This window comes from Ylistrum balloti, unplaced genomic scaffold (assembly GCF_031769215.1).
Source record: "Ylistrum balloti isolate Yb309-2 unplaced genomic scaffold, AGI_CSIRO_Ybal_v1 Utg370654, whole genome shotgun sequence".
Lineage (NCBI taxonomy): Eukaryota > Metazoa > Mollusca > Bivalvia > Pectinida > Pectinidae > Ylistrum > Ylistrum balloti.
The window spans coordinates 225,648-246,018 of record NW_026782397.1 but is presented as its reverse complement, the minus strand read 5'-3'; the positions used below and the strand labels follow the sequence as shown (position 1 = coordinate 246,018).

The window sequence follows — 20,371 nt, the reverse complement described above, 5'->3', positions numbered from 1 at the left end:
TGACATTTCCATAATCCTACCGATGACATTTTCATTATAAACGCATGTATGAAAAGTCTGTGCAAAGAAAAAGGAAGATTATCATTGCTTGACCATAAGTAGAAAGGTAGACCTATTTTGACTAGAATGCATATAGTACTATGATAAATAAATGCATATTTACAATATATGGCATTAACTAATGGCAAGAATATCAGGTATTAATATCATATGTATCCATAATCAAATGTTCAATGGAGGACAACTGATATCAAGGAGGTAACACTCTTAATGTTATAAATACGAGCAGGACATTCAGGAATTTCTTCATTCTTATCTTTGTTCTTGAAATAACTTGGTGTTACCCATTGAACAATTGATCTTTTAAAGATTTGGACTATGTATTCCGTAGTATTATGAAATCACTGTATGGACTTCCTTGTCCTGACTTTATGATACATGATGATTATATTTGACAGAACTCACAAAATTATGTTGCATATAAATGGCATAGTACTTCTCTGGATTTTGGGAAGGGAGAGGGGGCACAATGTACAAACTATACAAGTATATACAATAAAATGTTAATTACAGGTGGGGAGACTATGACATGCCTTATGCTAATACACTGTAATACTAATATAAATTCAATATCACATTGAAGCCATTTGTTACTGTAACATGCATTTTACATATTTAAGTAACAACCATATTTGGACAAATGGACATATATCATCTATAGTCGATGTATGTATAATCTTCCTGACATTTCAGGTATTTCCCTCAATAATGCATGTCCTGAAAGGTCAATACATTACTGATATATAAATACGATCAGATAGAGGAAATTTTGGTCCCTGACAATTTGACAAAGAATTATAAAAGATGAATGAATTGTCATGAATACATACGACCAGTTGATTTCAGCAAAAATATGAAAATATGTTTTTGATTTCAATACATTGTATATTAGTTAAATAAATTGACACAGGTCTCGAAGGATTACAATATATTATAGGCTAATACATATGCATGGCTGATGTTTAATGTGTAATTCAATTTTCTCAAACTGCTTAATCAAGATTTCTCTTCTTGGAGACCAATGTTCACTTAGAGGGAAAACAATATCAGTTAATAAAGTCTGATAAAAATCTACAGAAATAACTTTATAAAGAGGAATTTCTTCAATCAGAAATATTCAATTTGAATTGTGTAATTGAATGGCACATTCAAACATTCGATACAACATGTTCACAGAGCCTCTCTCATTCTAAATGTGTCAACATTAGCAAACATTACTAGGCAACATGAGCTAATATATATATATTGAAAGCAATAACTGCAGCAAGTTCAAATGCTGTCGTTGTGAAAACTAGACTTCTAAACGTTATATTTAGAAGTCTACAGTATAGAGGTATGTTGATCTGTAAATTTCACTTAGTCATGAAATCTGCAACAAATCATCATTTGATGGACATGACACAGTTCAGTACATATGCACTTGGATAAAAAGTGTGAAACTAAAATTCCTGTTCATGTGTCGTTGTCCTTGTGGCTTTAACATGCTGCAAATTATATTTGAATTATTGTATTTTCCAGTAGACTCTGAAGATATGAAATTAGATATTATGATGAATATTCATAAATAATCGCAGAGATCAAGTTCACAAGACAAATAACATGAACAGCAGTGACCGTTATCTTTACAGGATAAACTCTGGATGGCTTTCTACGTTCCAACCATTATTATTGATATGTATTAAAAACTGGACGAGTACCATGCATTTTATGTCAGGTAGTTTCAAATCTTTACAATTTCTGAACTTAAAACTAAATCAAACACAACCTTTCTGTAATACATTTCCTCACACATTTTGTATCCTTTATACAAATCAGAAATGACTGGTACAATGGCTGCACCCATTATATATCATTCAGAAAAATGCTGACAATTTGAAAAGATACCTTCTTGGTCACAATTAACAGAATGATTTTATAAATAGGGTTTTCATAACATGCCTGAAATGCACATTTGTGGATGGAAGATCACTTCCATACTATTTGCTGTATTTTTCACCAAAACATATTGTACTACCAGTTTTATTTTGGAAACAATTAGATCAAAGATTTGTTTTTTTTCTGTGTGAAATTATTAATACACCGTTTTAGTGTAAAAATGGTTCTTTGTATTGTAAGTGTATAGACTACAAAACTAGAAAACGCAAAGGCTGGGCAAGCTTTAGAAGCAGCACCTTAGCTACGTGACTACTCCATCATGCTATTTAATTTGTACTGCACACAGTCCATACAAAGTATAAACATGAAATATTTGATTGAAAATGTATCACCATTGTATGCTGAGTCGATCCAATATCGTTAACATACAACAAGCATGTCAAAAGTATCAAGTTCAAACACAAATCATCATTAAGAAACATGTCACAATTAAAATTGTTTCCAATGTTTCTCTGATATAAACAAAAATATATCAACCTTTCTCGTATATATAAATTTACGATCTATAAATTATAACTTGTCATGACTGGTCAGATCTCAGTTGTCTTAAGGCCATCCAACATCAGTGTATCCATGCCATTGGTCTCAGTCTTATCTACATGACCATTCATTGGCTTATGGTTGTTAGCCTGGCCATTGGTCTTGTGAATCTTTGAATCCTCATGTGCTTTCAGTGCTGCTGTGAGGTTCATGTCTGGTGGCCCAAAGGTTGTAGTCTTGTCATACTCGCCGAGGAAATTGAGAGATCTTTCCTGAACATCGTACGGGTGGATTTGAGCAGGGTCCACGGCATTGTTATCGATCGAGTCATTATCCCTGTAACATACAACAATTAAAATGAATGTTTTGACATATTGTAGAAGTGTAAAGATACACTCTGTTTTCTTTACTATATAGAAGGTTATTATCATGGTGGTGTTGCTTAAATGATAAAGTCAGCAACTGATCATTTCACAATATGATCTACAAAAACAATCAAGCAATGATATTGATATTTTTACATTAACTAAACAGAGGATGTGTCTCTTCATTCATCTATTCATTTCACATTTTATATCTTGGAAATTAACTGCCATAAAACAATGTAAAATCACCAAAACCATCAGTATATCATATCATTTCCTCAAATGTTCTTTGAAGTATACAAGTAAAAATGCATGCTTTAAGAAATCTAGGTAGAACATGATTTTAAAATGTCCTCTTTTGAAGCATCAGCAACAATATATTGACAATTAGTTATATTTTCTTTACATTTCTTAGACCAAAAATGGTATAAGAGATATTAAGTTTGACATCCAGAACATGGCATTACTTCAGTTATAATAAACTGGAATATCATATTCATTTTATAAGAAAAGAGTGAATACATAAGAATCAATAAGCATCATCACCACAGTTGAACCTGGCTATTAAATATATCTTCAAAACCTTAAATCAAACAAACAAATAACCCATACACCATTAAAGTGAAATGTCACACTGTTTTCCCCAAGAAATAAAATGTGATAACTATTTTGTTGAAACCTTGCAAAATTAGGAAAATGTGAGTTGTCCAGTCCTTTACAAGATGTTCAGTGAATACCTTGTTACCAACATGCAGTACTGGTATAAGAAACAAACCATTCATAATTTTGTCCCTTAACTTTCAACTTATTGAAATTTGAAAAAAAATGTATATTTGTAAAACAGCATGACAAATTAAATCATGTGAACTATGGAAAGAATATCCAGTGAACCAGAAACTAATTAAGCAAATATTCTACAAATGTATTGTGGACATTTAATACCTATTTTAGGTTGCAGACCTTTACGCTGAAGTTGTTCTAGATCTGAGTGGTAAAATGAATTAATATATATTTATTAACACAATCAACAATGTTTAATGAAGACAGATGTAGCATTCTTGAATAAGATTCTAGGATGAAAGGTTGTCAGACTGGAAGAGAGTCTGTAACATATCAAAATTGTTTTGCGTTCCAAAACTTGACTGGAGATGTCTATTTACATTTCTATGGCATATAATTGAAATATCTTAATGTCTAATTTTGTAAAGAATCTTTCTACTTCAGCAAGTAATTTTGTACCAAGGATGGAAACAACATATGATTATAGTTGAAACGATGAATTACTAAAGTGAAAAAATACATTTACAATATTTATCCATAGATAAAACAATAGTTAAAACAATAACTGATGAAAAGTATTCTTAATGTACGCAGCAAAAATAAGTATCATTTAATAATCAGCTTTCGATATGTAATGTTGACATAATACAGGTATGTAAATTATTCACATGTATCAAAGCCTTTCATCATACATGATCAAATCTCCGTACTTGTTTGAGTTACTATTTTCAAACTTGTGACCTGTTTGATGATTCTGCAACCAACAGTTAGAATTGGAAAAAGAGATTTATATCTACAGTCAACATTTCTGAACTTAAAATACAGCATAGAAAATTGATGGAGCAGGTCTTCAGAATAGAACAATCGATAGGAAAGTGAGTCGGAGAGTACCACGGAATTAATGAACACAGAAGACAGAAAAATATTATGTAAAAGTAAAGAAGGATAAATTAGATTGCATAAAACAAGGACAGAGACTGGCATAGTATACACGGTATATTGATGGAAGTGCAAAAATAACATCCATAAGTCATTGTGACGTCAAAAGACCAGAAATAGTTTGTTTATTTGAATGATCACTCATCAAGTTTATAAGTCATTGTGACGTCAAAAGACCAGAAATAGTTTGTTTATTTGAATGATCACTCATCAAGTTTATAAGTCATTGTGACGTCAAAAGACCAGAAATAGTTTGTTTATTTGAATGATCACTCATCAAGTTTATAAGTCATTGTGACGTCAAAAGACCAGAAATAGTTTGTTTATTTGAATGATCACTCATCAAGTTTATCTGAGACTGTTTTTATGTATCACTATAGTACATAGAAAAGCCATGTAAGTCATCTCAGACAAATAACAGATATACATGTAATTGAACAAAAGATGACCACATCTGGACCAAACAAGTTTTAAAATGTAGCATAATGAAAACACTAATGTGAAACAATACTTACTCAACTTCCCCAGCATCTTCTAACAGCACCTTCTCCATAAATATAGGGTTTGCACTGGAATGGAATGTGTTATGTCAGATAAGTTCAATAAAATATCCTTTAACTCAATTCGCATGATATCAGTAAAGGCTTTGTTTTTTCTCTTGATTCTTAATTTGGTAATTTGTAAATTTTACAGAAATTGAAATCAAGTATCTTCCAATGAAAATAGCTTTCTGAGTCATTTTGATGTCAAAATCCATCAAAAATTTTGATCAGAACTTTTAAATAATGGCTTCAACAGTTTAGTTTTAAATTATATCACAAATGATGCAAACTTTGACTGACTGATGAATCAATCTGAATCAAAATCAGATATCTTGTGAGAGAAACGACATATTCAAACAAGAGGATAACAGTGATTTAAGATGTGGTTGAAAGTTCAAAATTTTGATGGAATCGAGTGTCAACTATCAATCAAACTATACTTAATTATACATAAAGCATGCATGATAACAGAGTCTTTGTTAAATTTGGAATGTAATTAATTCATCTTTAATCACATTTATACTGAATATTTCTGTAATATCCAAAATAAGTGATAACTAACTGTAGCAGTAAACCCTCGATATACTGCCCTAGCTTGTCCCTCGATAACCGTCAAAATTTTTATAATTCAATCATTTTTCTGTTTTCTTTCACAACTTTTTTCAAGTTTCCATGAATGCATTGCCGAATCACCTCATTATACCAAAATAATATGTAAAAAGACTGACAGCATAACAAGATTTCACTGCAACATACCCCTTTATCCAATAAGCTTTTACAATCTCGGAACAAAGAAGTGTTTGAAAAACGTGCTCAAATTTGCATTAGTTATAAAACATAAAATGAACACAAAATCAAAACCATGCAAGGAGACAAATATTATGTTAGAGATGACTGTTTTTATTTACATCAACTTTACAAGTCAGCCTCAGTGAGATTATACGCAGATCCCATATAAACTGCACATGTTCAAGACAAACATTCAGATGAACACTTTGTAACAAACTTCATTCTGAATTTCATTCACATTTGTGTGTCAGAGTTGAAGCACAGCAGACAAGGCATGAACTCTCAAAATACACAAAATTTAAATTCATTGCACTAAATGTTGACAAATGTCCTTTACCACCATGTATAATTATTTCAATGTGGTTACAGTATTCACATCATGTAGTACTTTTGTCTGACTGAAAGATTGCATGTTCCTGGTTGTTAATGATCATAATCCAAATACATGTGAAAATTAACTTTTTTTCAGTGTGATTGTAGTTTAGCTAAAAGTTGATGCGTTCTTGATTTACAATAATGCCAAGGAGAAATTTGGAGATGAGGATTACGCCTAGAATGGTTTCTGTGACTAGCTATAATTTGGAGTTGAGGATTACGCCTCCTTTCTGTAACTAGCTATAATTTTGAGATGAGGATTACGCCTAGAATGGTTTCTGTGACTAGCTATAATTTGGAGATGAGGATTACGCCTCCTTTCTGTGACTAGCTATAATTTGGAGATGAGGATTACGCCTAGAATGGTTTCTGTGACTAGCTATAATTTGGAGATGAGGATTACGCCTCCTTTCTGTAACTAGCTATAATTTGGAGATGAGGACTGTGACCAGCTATAATTTGGAGATGAGGATTACGCCTCCTTTCTGTAACTAGCTATAATTTGGAGATGAGGATTACGCCTCCTTTCTGTGACTAGCTATAATTTGGAGATGAGGATTACGCCTAGAATGGTTTCTGTGACTAGCTATAATTTGGAGATGAGGATTACGCCTCCTTTCTGTGACTAGCTATAATTTGGAGATGAGGATTACGCCTAGAATGGTTTCTGTGACTAGCTATAATTTGGAGATGAGGATTACGCCTCCTTTCTGTGACTAGCTATAATTTGGAGATGAGGATTACGTAGAATGGTTTCTGTGACTAGCTATAATTTGGAGATGAGGATTACGCCTCCTTTCTGTGACTAGCTATAATTTGGAGATGAGGATTACGCCTAGAATGGTTTCTGTGACTAGCTATAATTTGGAGATGAGGATTACGCCTCCTTTCTGTGACTAGCTATAATTTGGAGATGAGGATTACGCCTAGAATGGTTTCTGTGACTAGCTATAATTTGGAGATGAGGATTACGCCTCCTTTCTGTGACTAGCTATAATTTGGAGATGAGGATCACGCCTCCTTTCTGTGACTAGCTATAATTTGGAGATGAGGATCACGCCTCCTTTCTGTGACTAGCTATAATTTGGAGATGAGAATTACACCTAGAATGCTTTCTGTGACTAGCTATAATTTGGAGATGAGGATCACGCCTCCTTTCTGTGACTAGCTATAATTTGGAGATGAGAATTACGCCTCCTTTCTGTGACTAGCTATAATTTGGAGATGAGGATTACGCCTCCTTTCTGTGACTAGCTATAATTTGGAGATGAGGATCACTCCTCTGTGACTAGCTATAATTTGGAGATGAGGATTACACCTCCTCTCTGTGACTAGCTATAATTTGGAGATGAGGATTACGCCTCCTCTCTGTGACTAGCTATAATTTGGAGATGAGAATTACACCTAGAATGGTTTCTGTGACTAGCTATAATTTGGAGATGAGGATTACGCCTAGAATGCTTTCTGTGACTAGCTATAATTTGGAGATGAGGATTACGCCTCCTTTCTGTGACTAGCTATAATTTGGAGATGAGGATTACGCCTCCTCTCTGTGACTAGCTATAATTTGGAGATGAGGATTACGCCTCCTCTCTGTGACTAGCTATAATTTGGAGATGAGGATCATGCCTCCTTTCTGTGACTAGCTATAATTTGGAGATGAGGATTACGCCTAGAATGGTTTCTGTGACTAGCTATAATTTGGAGATGAGGATCACGCCTCCTTTCTGTGACTAGCTATAATTTGGAGATGAGGATTACGCCTAGAATGGTTTCTGTGACTAGCTATAATTTGGAGATGAGGATTACGCCTCCTTTCTGTGACTAGCTATAATTTGGAGATGAGGATTACGCCTCCTTTCTGTGACTAGCTATAATTTGGAGATGAGGATCACGCCTCCTTTCTGTGACTAGCTATAATTTGGAGATGAGGATCACGCCTCCTTTCTGTGACTAGCTATAATTTGGAGATGAGGATCACGCCTCCTTTCTGTGACTAGCTATAATTTCTGGAGATGACAACTCCTTTCTGTGACTAGCTATAGCTAATTTTCCAGATGAGGATACATATATATATAGCTATAATTTGGAGATGATCACGCCTCCTTTCTGTGACTAGCTATAATTTGGAGATGAGGATCACTTTTCCTTTCTGTGACTAGCTATAAAAAACTGCTATAATTTGGAGATGAGGATCACTGATTCCTTTGCTGTGACTAGCTATAATTTGCCATGAGGATAAACTAGCTATAATTTCTGAAACAACTCATTTTACTTCTGGATTTTCCAGATTTGGTTACATATATATAAGGAAATGCTTAAAGATGATTTGATTCAAGGTCACAAGCTTTTCTTTATTACAACTTTTCTTTATTTATTACGTCAAAAACTGCTATAATACTAACAGTATCACTGATTTCATTGCAGTTGCCTGATGGTAAATGCCATGAATAAAGTAACTTTAAGTTTTTTCATGAGTTTCGATCATAACTGTTGTGGGTATGATGCCAATTAAATGAATGAGATCATAACTGTTGTGGGTATGATGCCAATTAAATGAATGAGATCATAACTGTTGTGGGTATGATGCCAATTAAATGAATGAGATCATAACTGTTGTGGGTATGATGCCAATTAAATGAATGAGATCATAACTGTTGTGGGTATGATGCCAATTAAATAAATGAGATCAAAACTGTAAGTTCAAAATATACAAGTAACTACGGTATGATATTTACAATCTGTCATTTGTTTGAAATGGATTCTGATTAACAGTGAACTTTGTTGTTTGCTACCAATCATTTTATTCTAAAAGTGAAGTTGTTAAAAACTGAAAAGTAGAAAGCAACCAAAAACAGTATTTTGAGTGAGTCTTTGTGTAGATTTATAACTGAGGATGGTCATTCCACTTATGAATTCAACACACCTGACAAACATCAGTGCAAACTGCATATATATCAAACAGTACATGCGAGGAGCGAAGGGAAAATATAAATGCAGATGTTTGACATAAACAGTTGACAACATATTACCGAACCTAAAATCTTGTTTCTGTCTCAAATACTCTGTTCATTGAAAGGCAGAAAGGAAAAGAAAAATTACAAAAAATGTTTCAAAACTCACAATTAATAATGAAATAATGATGCATGGGATGCCGATAATTATATCAATTCAATCCCATTTAAATTTGATATGAAACGAAAAAAGGAAAAAAAGGAGAAAAAATTAACTGCATGCCAGTTTATCACTAACAAAAACAACAGGTAACCTTTAAACTACACACCTAAATATGATGCAGTTACAATAATTTAATTCACACAAAGTCATAAACATTTTTTTCTAAAAACTAACTTATTCAAAATCTCAAACTAAAGTTGGAGCAAAGAGAAAATAGCATGCCATACCTACTGATGATTTGATAACTCTTTAGCTACGTATCTGTACAATCATGTTCCAGTATATGTCTGATCCTATGTAGGCATGCAAGATGTTTGTATTTATAATAGTATTGAATATCAAACAGCTTTGACAATTTACTATTACTAATTCTGGAAAAAACACCTTGCCCCAATTTCACTGATGTTTCTTCACCTTTGGAAATAAATCACAAAAATATTTCCCTTTGGGAGGGTACACTAACTTAAAAATTTTCTTTGGGTTTGGCAACGGTTTTCAAGGTCTTTCCAATACTGTGACCTCTATCTAGGTAGCGTTTCTCAATCAGCCATTTCCCATTTATCCAAAAGTGTGTGAAAATGATACTCTTGACTTAAGAAAGACATAAATCTTTTTTTCACATTTTTGAAGTGGTTAATGATAAATACCCCTTTTTCATGTTTTTCAAGTGCTTAATGATAAAAATAGAAAGAAAACACAAAAATTCAACAAGTAATTTTTTAACTACCCTAAATATATCATTAAAATATAGTAGATTCGGTATATGATGTCCGTGAATGTGACTAAAAGTGGTATTGAGGGTGAAGAGAGTATGAAACATTCTTGACAATGGGTCAATATCCCAATAGTGAAGTAACAAAGGAATGAAAATCATATACATATATAGACATTCTAAATGTTATATAATAAACAGAACTCAACGCATTAAAACACAACTTTTACAGAATAAATGGCTTGCGGTTTTACAAACATATAATATATGCAGATACTGTACAATTTCACAATATATCAAGAAAAAATCTAAACTATTTTGCAGGTATTTACGATTGCATTCTATCTGACCGCGTTAGCCAAAAATTGTCGTAATGGGATCTGAAAAAATTGAATGAAGTCCATTACTCAATCACTGTTTGCTGGCTGAGACATTCAACTTTGTGGAAAAAATATTCAAACATTTTGATATCAAATTGTCTTTCAAAATTAGAATTGACATTGCATTTGATCAGAACTGAAAATGTAACACCAAGTCAAACCTGTCTGTATCATAAATCTTACAAAATCAATGAACCATAAAATTGCCCCTTTATGCACATTGAACCATTGCATTAGTGACATTGAGCAAGTTTCGTGAAAATCTGATGATTCTTTTAGGAGGAGTTGCGTTCACAAGAAATGGACGTACGTACGGACAGACAGACAGACAGACAGAGAAGATGACGCCAATATACGACCGCCTCCGGCGGCATATAAAAAATGTAATGAATTTTATCTAGTAGTGTTTTTTCTTTCAATAAAAAAGAAATATCAAACATGTTGGAACTACTAATCCAAACACAATTTCCACATGGTAATGAAATATCTTTAGTTTTAAAGAAATGGGCAATATTGAAAAGAACACTAATATAGAATTAATGAAATTTTGGATCTATATGATCACACTAGTGGTAAAAAATTCTAAAAAACAAATACAGATAAAATACTCTAGCAATATAGCTAACAGAACTTGGCAGGCTGCCCTATAATTATCACTAACAAGATCAATTAGCAGTAACTAAGATGAAAATAGTAATTTAACAATGAAATAATATATAGCATGTGTACAGGTGTGCAGAAGTGTTTGCCAGTGGTGATATAATAGAGGGTGACATATTTAGTATTGTGAAAAAGAAATGAAATAAAGATGTTGATCACACTTCTAAACTTTGTAAACAGCATGTAGACAAGTTAGATGGGTAACAGCTGTCAATGATATCACTAGATTCATAAATATTGGACAGTAAAATCGGCGCAAATAGAACATGATAAAACAGGACTAACTTAAAGATTAATTCATCTTCTTTTTTTCAACAAGGTATAGTCCTACAGCTCATACTTACTTTTCATATGCATGCATATTTGTGCCAGGCATTTCCAGTTTTTGCATATCTGAATCTTTCGACCCTGAAACAAATAAATGAATTGTGATTTATCATAGAAGCATTGAAAAATTGAGAGATTGATCTCGAATGAGTTGACTAGCGAGAAGTGTTTGCAGATATTTCCAAGTTTCCTGACGTTTCTCCTTCTTAGGTCAATTTTCAACCCATTGCTGACAAGTTGCATTACGTGCAATTATGAGCAATTTTAGATATGTAAATTAATTACATCCCAAACACAATATTATAGAACCATTTAATAATAAAAAACATGTTCCTGATTCTCATATATTATCCCATCAATGTATTTCCAAAACCAGATCTGATTTCTTCAGTTGGATCAAGATAGACCTAGATCAAACTGAGAAGGCTTTACATTCCTCTGACAGTAGTACTTTTAAACATGCAAACATTACAAGGAGATTACTGTAAAATTGTCATGTGGTTTGCAGTATCTTTTTGCTTTTTTATTATAATTTCTGCAAGAACGACGTTTGGAATAAACAAAGGTCTTAATGTAGTTGGAAGCATGCTTCGGCCCATCTTTGATATCTAGGGCCGTCTATCTTCCTATGTCTGTTCAAGTAGAATGTAAAAATTGTAACTGTTGTTCATGTTGCATGATCTTTAGAGGCAACTTCATTTTTTATCAAAACTTTTGATTTTATATTTTCTCTCCTGTCTTTCCCTTCCTTTTGATCATGCAAAACTGAAGACCCTAAACTGCCCTCAAAAATAATGCAAGTTGATTCAGCTGTTTATTGTTATGAAGGCTTTTAAATCTCTGATTTTATAGATGATGATGACAAGTCAGTCTTTGCAACAAACCAACTTGCTAGAACTCAAAAGTGAATTGAAGAGAAGAAAAAGATTCCTTTTATTTTGAAGTTAAGCTGTGAACATGAAGTATTGTATGCTATAAATGATTCTGGAGAATTCACATTTCATTTGAAGTGTTATGTTGTTTTTAAAATACTTATACTAAAAACAAAATATTAGTTTTTTGCAGATAACTTGATATATATATTGAAAACAAAATATGTCAGAAATACATGTACCGATTCCAAGCATGCCATGCAACTTTTTTTCAATTAACAAAACTCTCATTCATTAACTGTGGTTAGTTAAAATATCTCATCTTGCTTGTAAATTTCAACCTGAGCCTGTAGACTTAACACCTTGGCATTTATCTACAGGTTCCTATATGGATGCTTGGATACTCTATTATGTTTTGGTTGTTTTTACATAGTCCTTCCCATTAAAACCTGGACCTGTAGACTTACAGCTGGCATTGACTACAGTACAGATACACTATCATATCAATTTCAATGAGCAGAAGTTTCACTAACTGCTAGAAGCAGTCATTTAGTGTAGTCCCTCAGAATGCCATATGTTATAAAGTTTATAAGATAAAAAATTCTTGTGTAAATAAAGAACTTTGATTGATTTTGTTATTTTGTATAAATGTAAACCAACTTTGTTTTCCTGTCCTGATTTTTTACAAAACAACATGTTTGGGGTAATCAATCTAATCAGTGTTAATCATCTTGGTTTTCATTGGTTGCTTTACCGAATTTGTTTTCATTGCAGAATTTGCAAAAAAGAGTATATACCAAACCGAAGAATGTTGGTTTACAGGCTATCATTGTTTACAAACAATTCAAAACCGAAAAAAACTACAAAAAGGACAACAATTGAAACTGAGAACATAAAACCAAAACAAAAAAAGAACTATCAGTATTCAAATGAAAAATTTGAGTAATGAAACACTGTTTGAGAACAATGTTTCCAGATTCCTGTGTGTCTTCTCATGTTCAGGACAGTTTGTCAGTCTATCTTCCTAAAGATACAGAAGGTAAACATTTTTATAATATGATACTGAAGTTTGAAATAAAATAATGATCACAAAAATAAAACTCCCAGATACAATGATGCATGCAGTAACAATACAATAGCTACATACATGAATTTCCGGGTCCTCTATGGCCTGAGGGAACAAGATATTAAACATGGACTTGGTGAGTAGAATGGAACAATTTGGTAGAATATAAGACAGAGCAAGTAATGTTTATATATTGCAATCCACACTAACTTATCTAAATTGATCTCTTTGAAGTATTTTACATTGTAACCATAATTTCTATATCAATAATCACGATTTAAAATCTTAAACCAGAAAAAACATACAGGGTGAATAAAGATACATATAAATCACCAACAAGTATGATTATATAAAAACCGTTACTTAATAAATCAATGAGAAATCAAGTAAACCAAGTGAAGTCTGCATTAAAAACTGTTCTATATCTGCTTACCATATGCCATTGCTGTTGCTGCTTTTAGTTTCCTTTGGTATCTGGAAATAAAATTGATGTCATTAAAGATTTAATATCTAATACAGTGAACTTCTTTCGGATTAAACCTGAAGTAATCCCATCAAACAATATTTTCCTGTAATGTGAGTAGAAAGTTCACTAAATGGCTACATGTTTTATATCTGACACAAGAAACTGTTCAAATGACATAAAAATCTGGAGTTATATGCATCATTAAAATCCCCTTACAGCTTAAGTACTCTCAACCACATAAGACACATTTTATCAAGAATACCACGTATAGCCTTTTCTGTAGTCAATTAACTTTGTCATGTTGTCAAGGTATGATGGAGACAATCAACTTAATTGTAATATTGTCTAGATATGAATAAGAGTTATCTCCCTTCTTTCACATTTACGATCATTGTATCATTATTTACTTATCTTACTAAAAATTCTACTGTCAAAGTAATCTTACACAACCTTTGTACAACAAAAAATGTAAAAATGAGAATATCTTCCTCACTTTCACTCCACAAAATCAAAGAATCGACTAAAGAAAGGGGGCCTGTTTCACACATCATTATTTACAATTGCTGTGTTTTTCTCCAAATAAAACATAAGAATATCGACTGTATTTATACTCCAATAAATTTAGTCCAGAACGCGCTAGACGATGACGTAACAATATAGGCCTAGGAATACATTTACACACAAGTCAAAGGTTGCGGCACATTCATGTTTACAAACAAACACCATGTGTTGCTAGCATCGACCAAACGAGACTTTTAAATAAACGGTGATTAAATCTTATAAAATATTGGTTTTGTAATTTATTTTTGAAAAGGTCTTAAAAGATCTCATACACCATAAAAATAATTTGATTTCATGAAATGAAATAAATATCGCTGCACGCGGAGATGATCGTCTGCTCAACAGGTGCTGGTGAGAATGGCTGGATTTGGGAATTTTAACCTCTTGTTACCGGATGACAAAGAAAATATGGATCTTTCCGATTAAAACATTAACATGTAACGTGTTCGGTTTCACTTCCTGCCTCGTCGGCCAAGCTGCATTACGACTGACTTTCGCGTCTCGATGAATGTTGTGTTGCTATAGTAATTATTGAAGATGATTATGTTTTGTTTTAAATAAAAGTTCTGTAGTTAAAATTACTACACACAAACTATTCCATTCAGAAAACATGAATACAATAGTTGAAATCGACAAACTATTTGTTTGGTTTCCAAGGAGAAAAAAGTGGGCGGAGTCTAGCTGTCTTGGCAGCTGTTCCCGGAATTCAACGGAATGGAACGTCACTATCACTTTCGTATTTAATTACTTGGAAATGGCGAAACTGAAAGTGTTTTACTGGATTATTTTTGAAAGTAAAAATTGTAAATAAAAGGATTATATTTTATTTTGTCTTTGTTTATGAGGTAATAAATTCGCGTTTATGCAATTTACCGCGTGCTCTACTGGATTTATTACCTCATAAACAAAGAAAAAATAAAAGATAATCATTAATTACATTGTTTAATGGAAACTAAAATTAGAAAACAAAAACACAAAAAATCCACATGAAAATTAGATTTAAGTACTCTTCCAAATCTCGATTTTATTCATAAGTCATGTTTATCACCCGATAACCCAACTTTTAAACCAAATTTGGTTGCTACAATAATTGTACCTGCTGAGAAACTAGGCTAAATGTACACAGTGCACCAAATGATCTAATTTTGTCTTAAAAAATCCAACAGCTCTCATATAAGTTATTTCATTTAGTTTCTAATGACATCTCCTTAACTCCAATGCGTGCCCTGTAGGTGTGGTGTAAGTGATCATAAGAAGTCACTGAAGTTGGGATCTTTCCTGAAGAAATGTGTTTGTTAGAACCACATATAGCCTTTGGTTGATGAGATGAACATCTACCCATATGAGGTTCACCATGGGTATTACCTCCCAGGCATGGCAAAACGGTTGAAATAGTACATCTGACTACCTGCTCATCAATCAACATTAAGTGGTGTACACAAGGATTAATTTGTCAGTATGATGTGACATGCTACCCTCCCTGTCTAAGTTATGATATTTCGGTGTGAAGACACTATAAAGGGGTCTTTCAGTAGTCAAATCCTCCAAGGACATCGTCTGCTGTGCGGATTAAATCTTAAACGAATAATTCCTCGGCTACTTAGCATGAAAAGAACAGGTCTGCTCTATCCCATCACTTTTCATTTGACAATGCAAATGCAAAATCTGCTCCCGAGTGGGAAGGTTCTTAAAGGTGGATACTACTAAGAGAATATCATAAAGCTAAAACATATCTGTGAACCAAATTACAGTATTTGGAACATTTCTTTTTTCCCTATGTATCCTGTATTATTATTTTCTGTCATCTCTTTTTCTGTTGATCTCTATCTAATAGTCCAAACTTACTTGACCAAAAATGATTGCTCAACATCTTCTTTCCTTCCCAGCAACAATTTTTCCTATTTCTAACCTTATCACATTTCAGTACTGTGCACTATCTACTTGCACCTGAGTGACTCCATCATAAGAAGACACTATTTTTGCCATCAAGTATTAACACCTTTATGAATATGCTATCCACCATAGGTGCAATAAGAAATCTCCAGTTTGCAAATTAAATTTTTTTTAAAAATATGTTTCCATGACTTAAAAATTTACTTACTTAGTTTCCATATATAAACACAAGCCTTACTTCCATATAACCTTGTAAATATATTAAAAACAAGTGCCAGACCAAGCTTAGATTAAGACAGTCACAGTTATTCTTACAATATTTCATTTCCACTTCTTGATTTTGTATCCCTCCACAGCATTGGCCTTGACTGTTGTTAGGACTGAAGCCAAAAGCAATCAAAGAAAATACTTACTGCTTCCTAACAATATGAAGGACGATGGCTAATACAAGACAGGGGATGCCAAGTATGATTGCTATGAGAACAATGGACATCACTAATAAACGCTTGGAATCATCCTCCTCCTCCTCCTGTGTTGTAGGCTGTAACACAATATAGTCTATCAGCAACATCCAAAAAGTAAACATTCATTCTTGAAAACATTCAAACAAGTTGAAATAAGAGAACATTTGTAATCTTTTAACATTTTAATATTTTCAAGAACTGATCTTTTGCAAAAAATAGGAAGTGTGAACTTTAAGATTTTCTTTGAAATACCATAGATTAGGAAGAGTGTATAAAAATCCTGAATATCTTGCTACTATTTCTATATAGACTTAATATCAAACAAAAAGATACATACCACAATTTGAAGAATATTATACTCGTTCAAGACACCAATTAATTCTGCTGCATGAGCATCAATTTTACTGAAACAGACAAAATGGAATATACTGTAAGTATATGTGTAATTACTCAGGTATAAATTAGATATCAATGTGCATGCCTCAAAATTCATTTGCCATCTTTTGTTACTACACCTTCATAAAGTTGTTCAATCACTGACAAAACCAGAGGCCCAGAGGGCCTGTATCACTCACCTGGATCTTTATGACCAACATTAATATATCTGTGCATATGTTCCACATTTAACACATTTGACCCCTGTGACCTTGACTATGGGTCAAGGTCATTTCTTTTACTTTCTTGGACTTCATAAAAGGAACATAGTAGCCTAATATAATAATTCTAGGCCTTCCGGTATTTTGAAAGAAGTTGCTTAAAATGTGACCTTGAATATGGGTCAAGGTCATTTCTGTTTGCAACCTTTGTTAGGATTCATCAAAGGAACCTTCCAGCCAAATATGATAACTCTACGCCTTTTGGTATTTCAGAAGAAGTTGTTTAAATGAAAAGTTGATGGATGCCGGCCGTCCGGACGACGGACGCCATGCTACAGCATAAGCTAACTTGGCCCTTTGGGCGAGGTGAGCTAAAAATAATGAATTATCTGTATAGACATATGATGAATTTCATGAAGTGTGAATTAAGCATGATGGGGGAGAGATTCCTTACCCATAGGTTGCACCTAGGGAAAGTGATCTCTGTGGCATTTTCTGACCCCCATCTTAGACTTGTTAATGTTTTTCATAACATTGTTATCAAGAAAATTTGGTATATGATGTACATTCATGAGGGTTTACATAGGTACATTTATACATATACGTCATTAATAAAAATGGCCAATTTCAATTCATATTGAGTCTTTGTAGTTTATTTACAAGTCTAACTAGCTTGCCATGGTAGCTGTTCATAGTGGAATCATTTATAAATTATAATATTAATAGCATTGATTCAACTTACAGTGTTGAAAGTTAGATTAAGTCTACAGGAAGGTAAAATCACTTCTATCCTGACATCAAAAACAAGGAGGGAGGTTTTAAGATTATTTACTTTTTTTAGATTTTCATCTCTGTGTAAATTATCTGGGTAAGTCTTACCTCAACAGCTCAGAAGGTTCTATAATGGTGTTGGTGGCTTTATCTTCTGCATGAATGAACATATCAGTCCTATAAGCCAAACATAAATAAGTTCAATTTAAAAGTTAATCGTTTCAGATTTTGTAAATTAAGAAGTACAGTACCATCAGTGATCACTGATGCATGACAGGAAACACCTTAAACAGGGCAGCTATTGAGAATGGATAGCATAAAATAAATAATGATCTTATCAGCAATGTTAATGAAGTCACTTTCCAACAACACTAGCGCTTTACCTGATTCAAAGTAACATGTTTACTGTAGGTAATTTTGTGTGATTTTCAGAAGCTCCACTGAGCTGTACCATCATATAATGTTTTCATTAAAGACCAACAAACATGAAATTGCCTCAAGGTGTTCACTGACCAGTATCACATTGATATATGGTGCAGCTTGTGGCTGCTTTGACATTTCTGTGAAAACAAATTCAGGAAAAAAATTCTATCAAAAGCCATTAAAACATTTAAAAATCATTAATTACAACATAACACTGAAGGATTAAGAATACTTTTAAGATATATTGAGAAACAAACTTAGGAACATTAAAATAACCAAATACTATACATATAATACAGACCCGCACTATTTGTATACTCACTTATCTACTTCTGGTTTGCCCTGGGTGTTTTCATGTGTCTGTATCTGATCCACAACTATTCTGTAGCCTGTTATTCTCTCAAGATCACTGCAACATGAAAGTGAAAATGTTACACTGCATGAACATCAAAATTAAAATGGCAATAAAAACAAATATTTAAATCAATCATTTCTTCAAGCTATAATGAAAAATTGAATCCCTAGAAAATACCTAATGGATTGTATTACAATCATGATCCTTTAAAATAACTGTACAGTCATTACTCGAGACAAAAGTTATCATATCTTTGGAAGAATCAAATGATTTAATATTGCAACTACACATAACGAAAATTCTGATAATTACAGTCTTGGTAGATGACTTTATGCTAAAATCAATCCTTTTGTATTAAATAAACAATTTATATAACACAAACATTCTTTGTCAGAGACCTATTAGCATCAATTGATGATATGTTCGAGGTTTAGATTACATATACTCATGCTGATCAATACTCTTTAATCCATCTAGACATGAAACTTACTCTCTAAACCGAGAAGAAATGTTTTTAACTTCTTCAACAGAACTCCGGAAAATAACTTTGACCCTTTGATTATCGTTGATCAAGGATATCTGTAAGATCAAAACACAAGACTATAACTCTTTCAACTCCAGAGGTTTGTCAGTTTGAAACAGTCAGTCATTTAGTAATAAGCTGTATTATCAAATAAGTTTCATTGAATGGACAACAAAATTATCAGTTTCTTTGAAAGTCAAATTGTATTATATAATCTTTACATCAAATGTGAAAAAAGTTAATCTTGTATCTGTTTATTCAAACTGCATTAATGCTCTACAGTCAAAATATAACGATGTTGGAAATCTGTTAACATAGTAATGAACAGTGAGGTGCTTTTGATGATACCAATACTGCTCGTGATATATTGTTTATAGACTAATAACACAAGCAAGGTCATCATCATCTTTTCATTTCAACCGACTATTCAAACTATCATGTCTATCATCTATCAAAAAATGAAGTCACTTTAGAACATCACTGCTGATTTTAAATGTTACAAACTCTTACCAAATTATTAACACAGTGCAAAATTATTGATTTACATGAAAGAATTCAAAAACAGAACTTAATGTGGAAATATGAAATGCCTTGATATTTCATCAGTAAAAGTTTGATCTCTCTGGACAGATGCTCTCTTACATAAAATGCTATATTCATGAACCTTAAGTCCATGCCTGATAGCGTTAATAAAGTTCTATATTATGACCATGTATTTGTTAGTCACTTGACTTGTTGAAAGATTAAATACAGTAATTTAGTTGCTTCTTAATATACTGTTCAGCCAAACTTTACCAGCACTATAAAATCTGATATGGTTTTATTGGTCTTTAGAATGTCAAAATAAAAAGAAATACTGA

At 32.7% G+C, this 20,371-nt stretch overlaps 1 protein-coding gene across 1 annotated transcript in view; it reads right to left on the bottom strand.

Moving 5' to 3' along the window:
- Window positions 1-2,477: 2,477 nt before the first annotated feature.
- The window catches only part of LOC132557272 (cadherin-23-like), an 83,340-nt gene continuing 65,446 nt past the window's right edge, over window positions 2,478-20,371 (bottom strand). The window contains exons 30-38 of the mRNA XM_060221761.1: window positions 19,479-19,567; window positions 18,956-19,042; window positions 18,319-18,387; window positions 17,181-17,247; window positions 16,793-16,920; window positions 13,893-13,933; window positions 11,539-11,602; window positions 5,075-5,128; window positions 2,478-2,811 (exon numbers count right to left, since the gene is read on the bottom strand). Of these exons, the coding sequence (XP_060077744.1) occupies window positions 2,526-2,811; window positions 5,075-5,128; window positions 11,539-11,602; window positions 13,893-13,933; window positions 16,793-16,920; window positions 17,181-17,247; window positions 18,319-18,387; window positions 18,956-19,042; window positions 19,479-19,567 (885 nt within the window). The 3' untranslated portion in view covers window positions 2,478-2,525. The remainder of the gene's footprint in view (window positions 2,812-5,074; window positions 5,129-11,538; window positions 11,603-13,892; window positions 13,934-16,792; window positions 16,921-17,180; window positions 17,248-18,318; window positions 18,388-18,955; window positions 19,043-19,478; window positions 19,568-20,371) is intronic.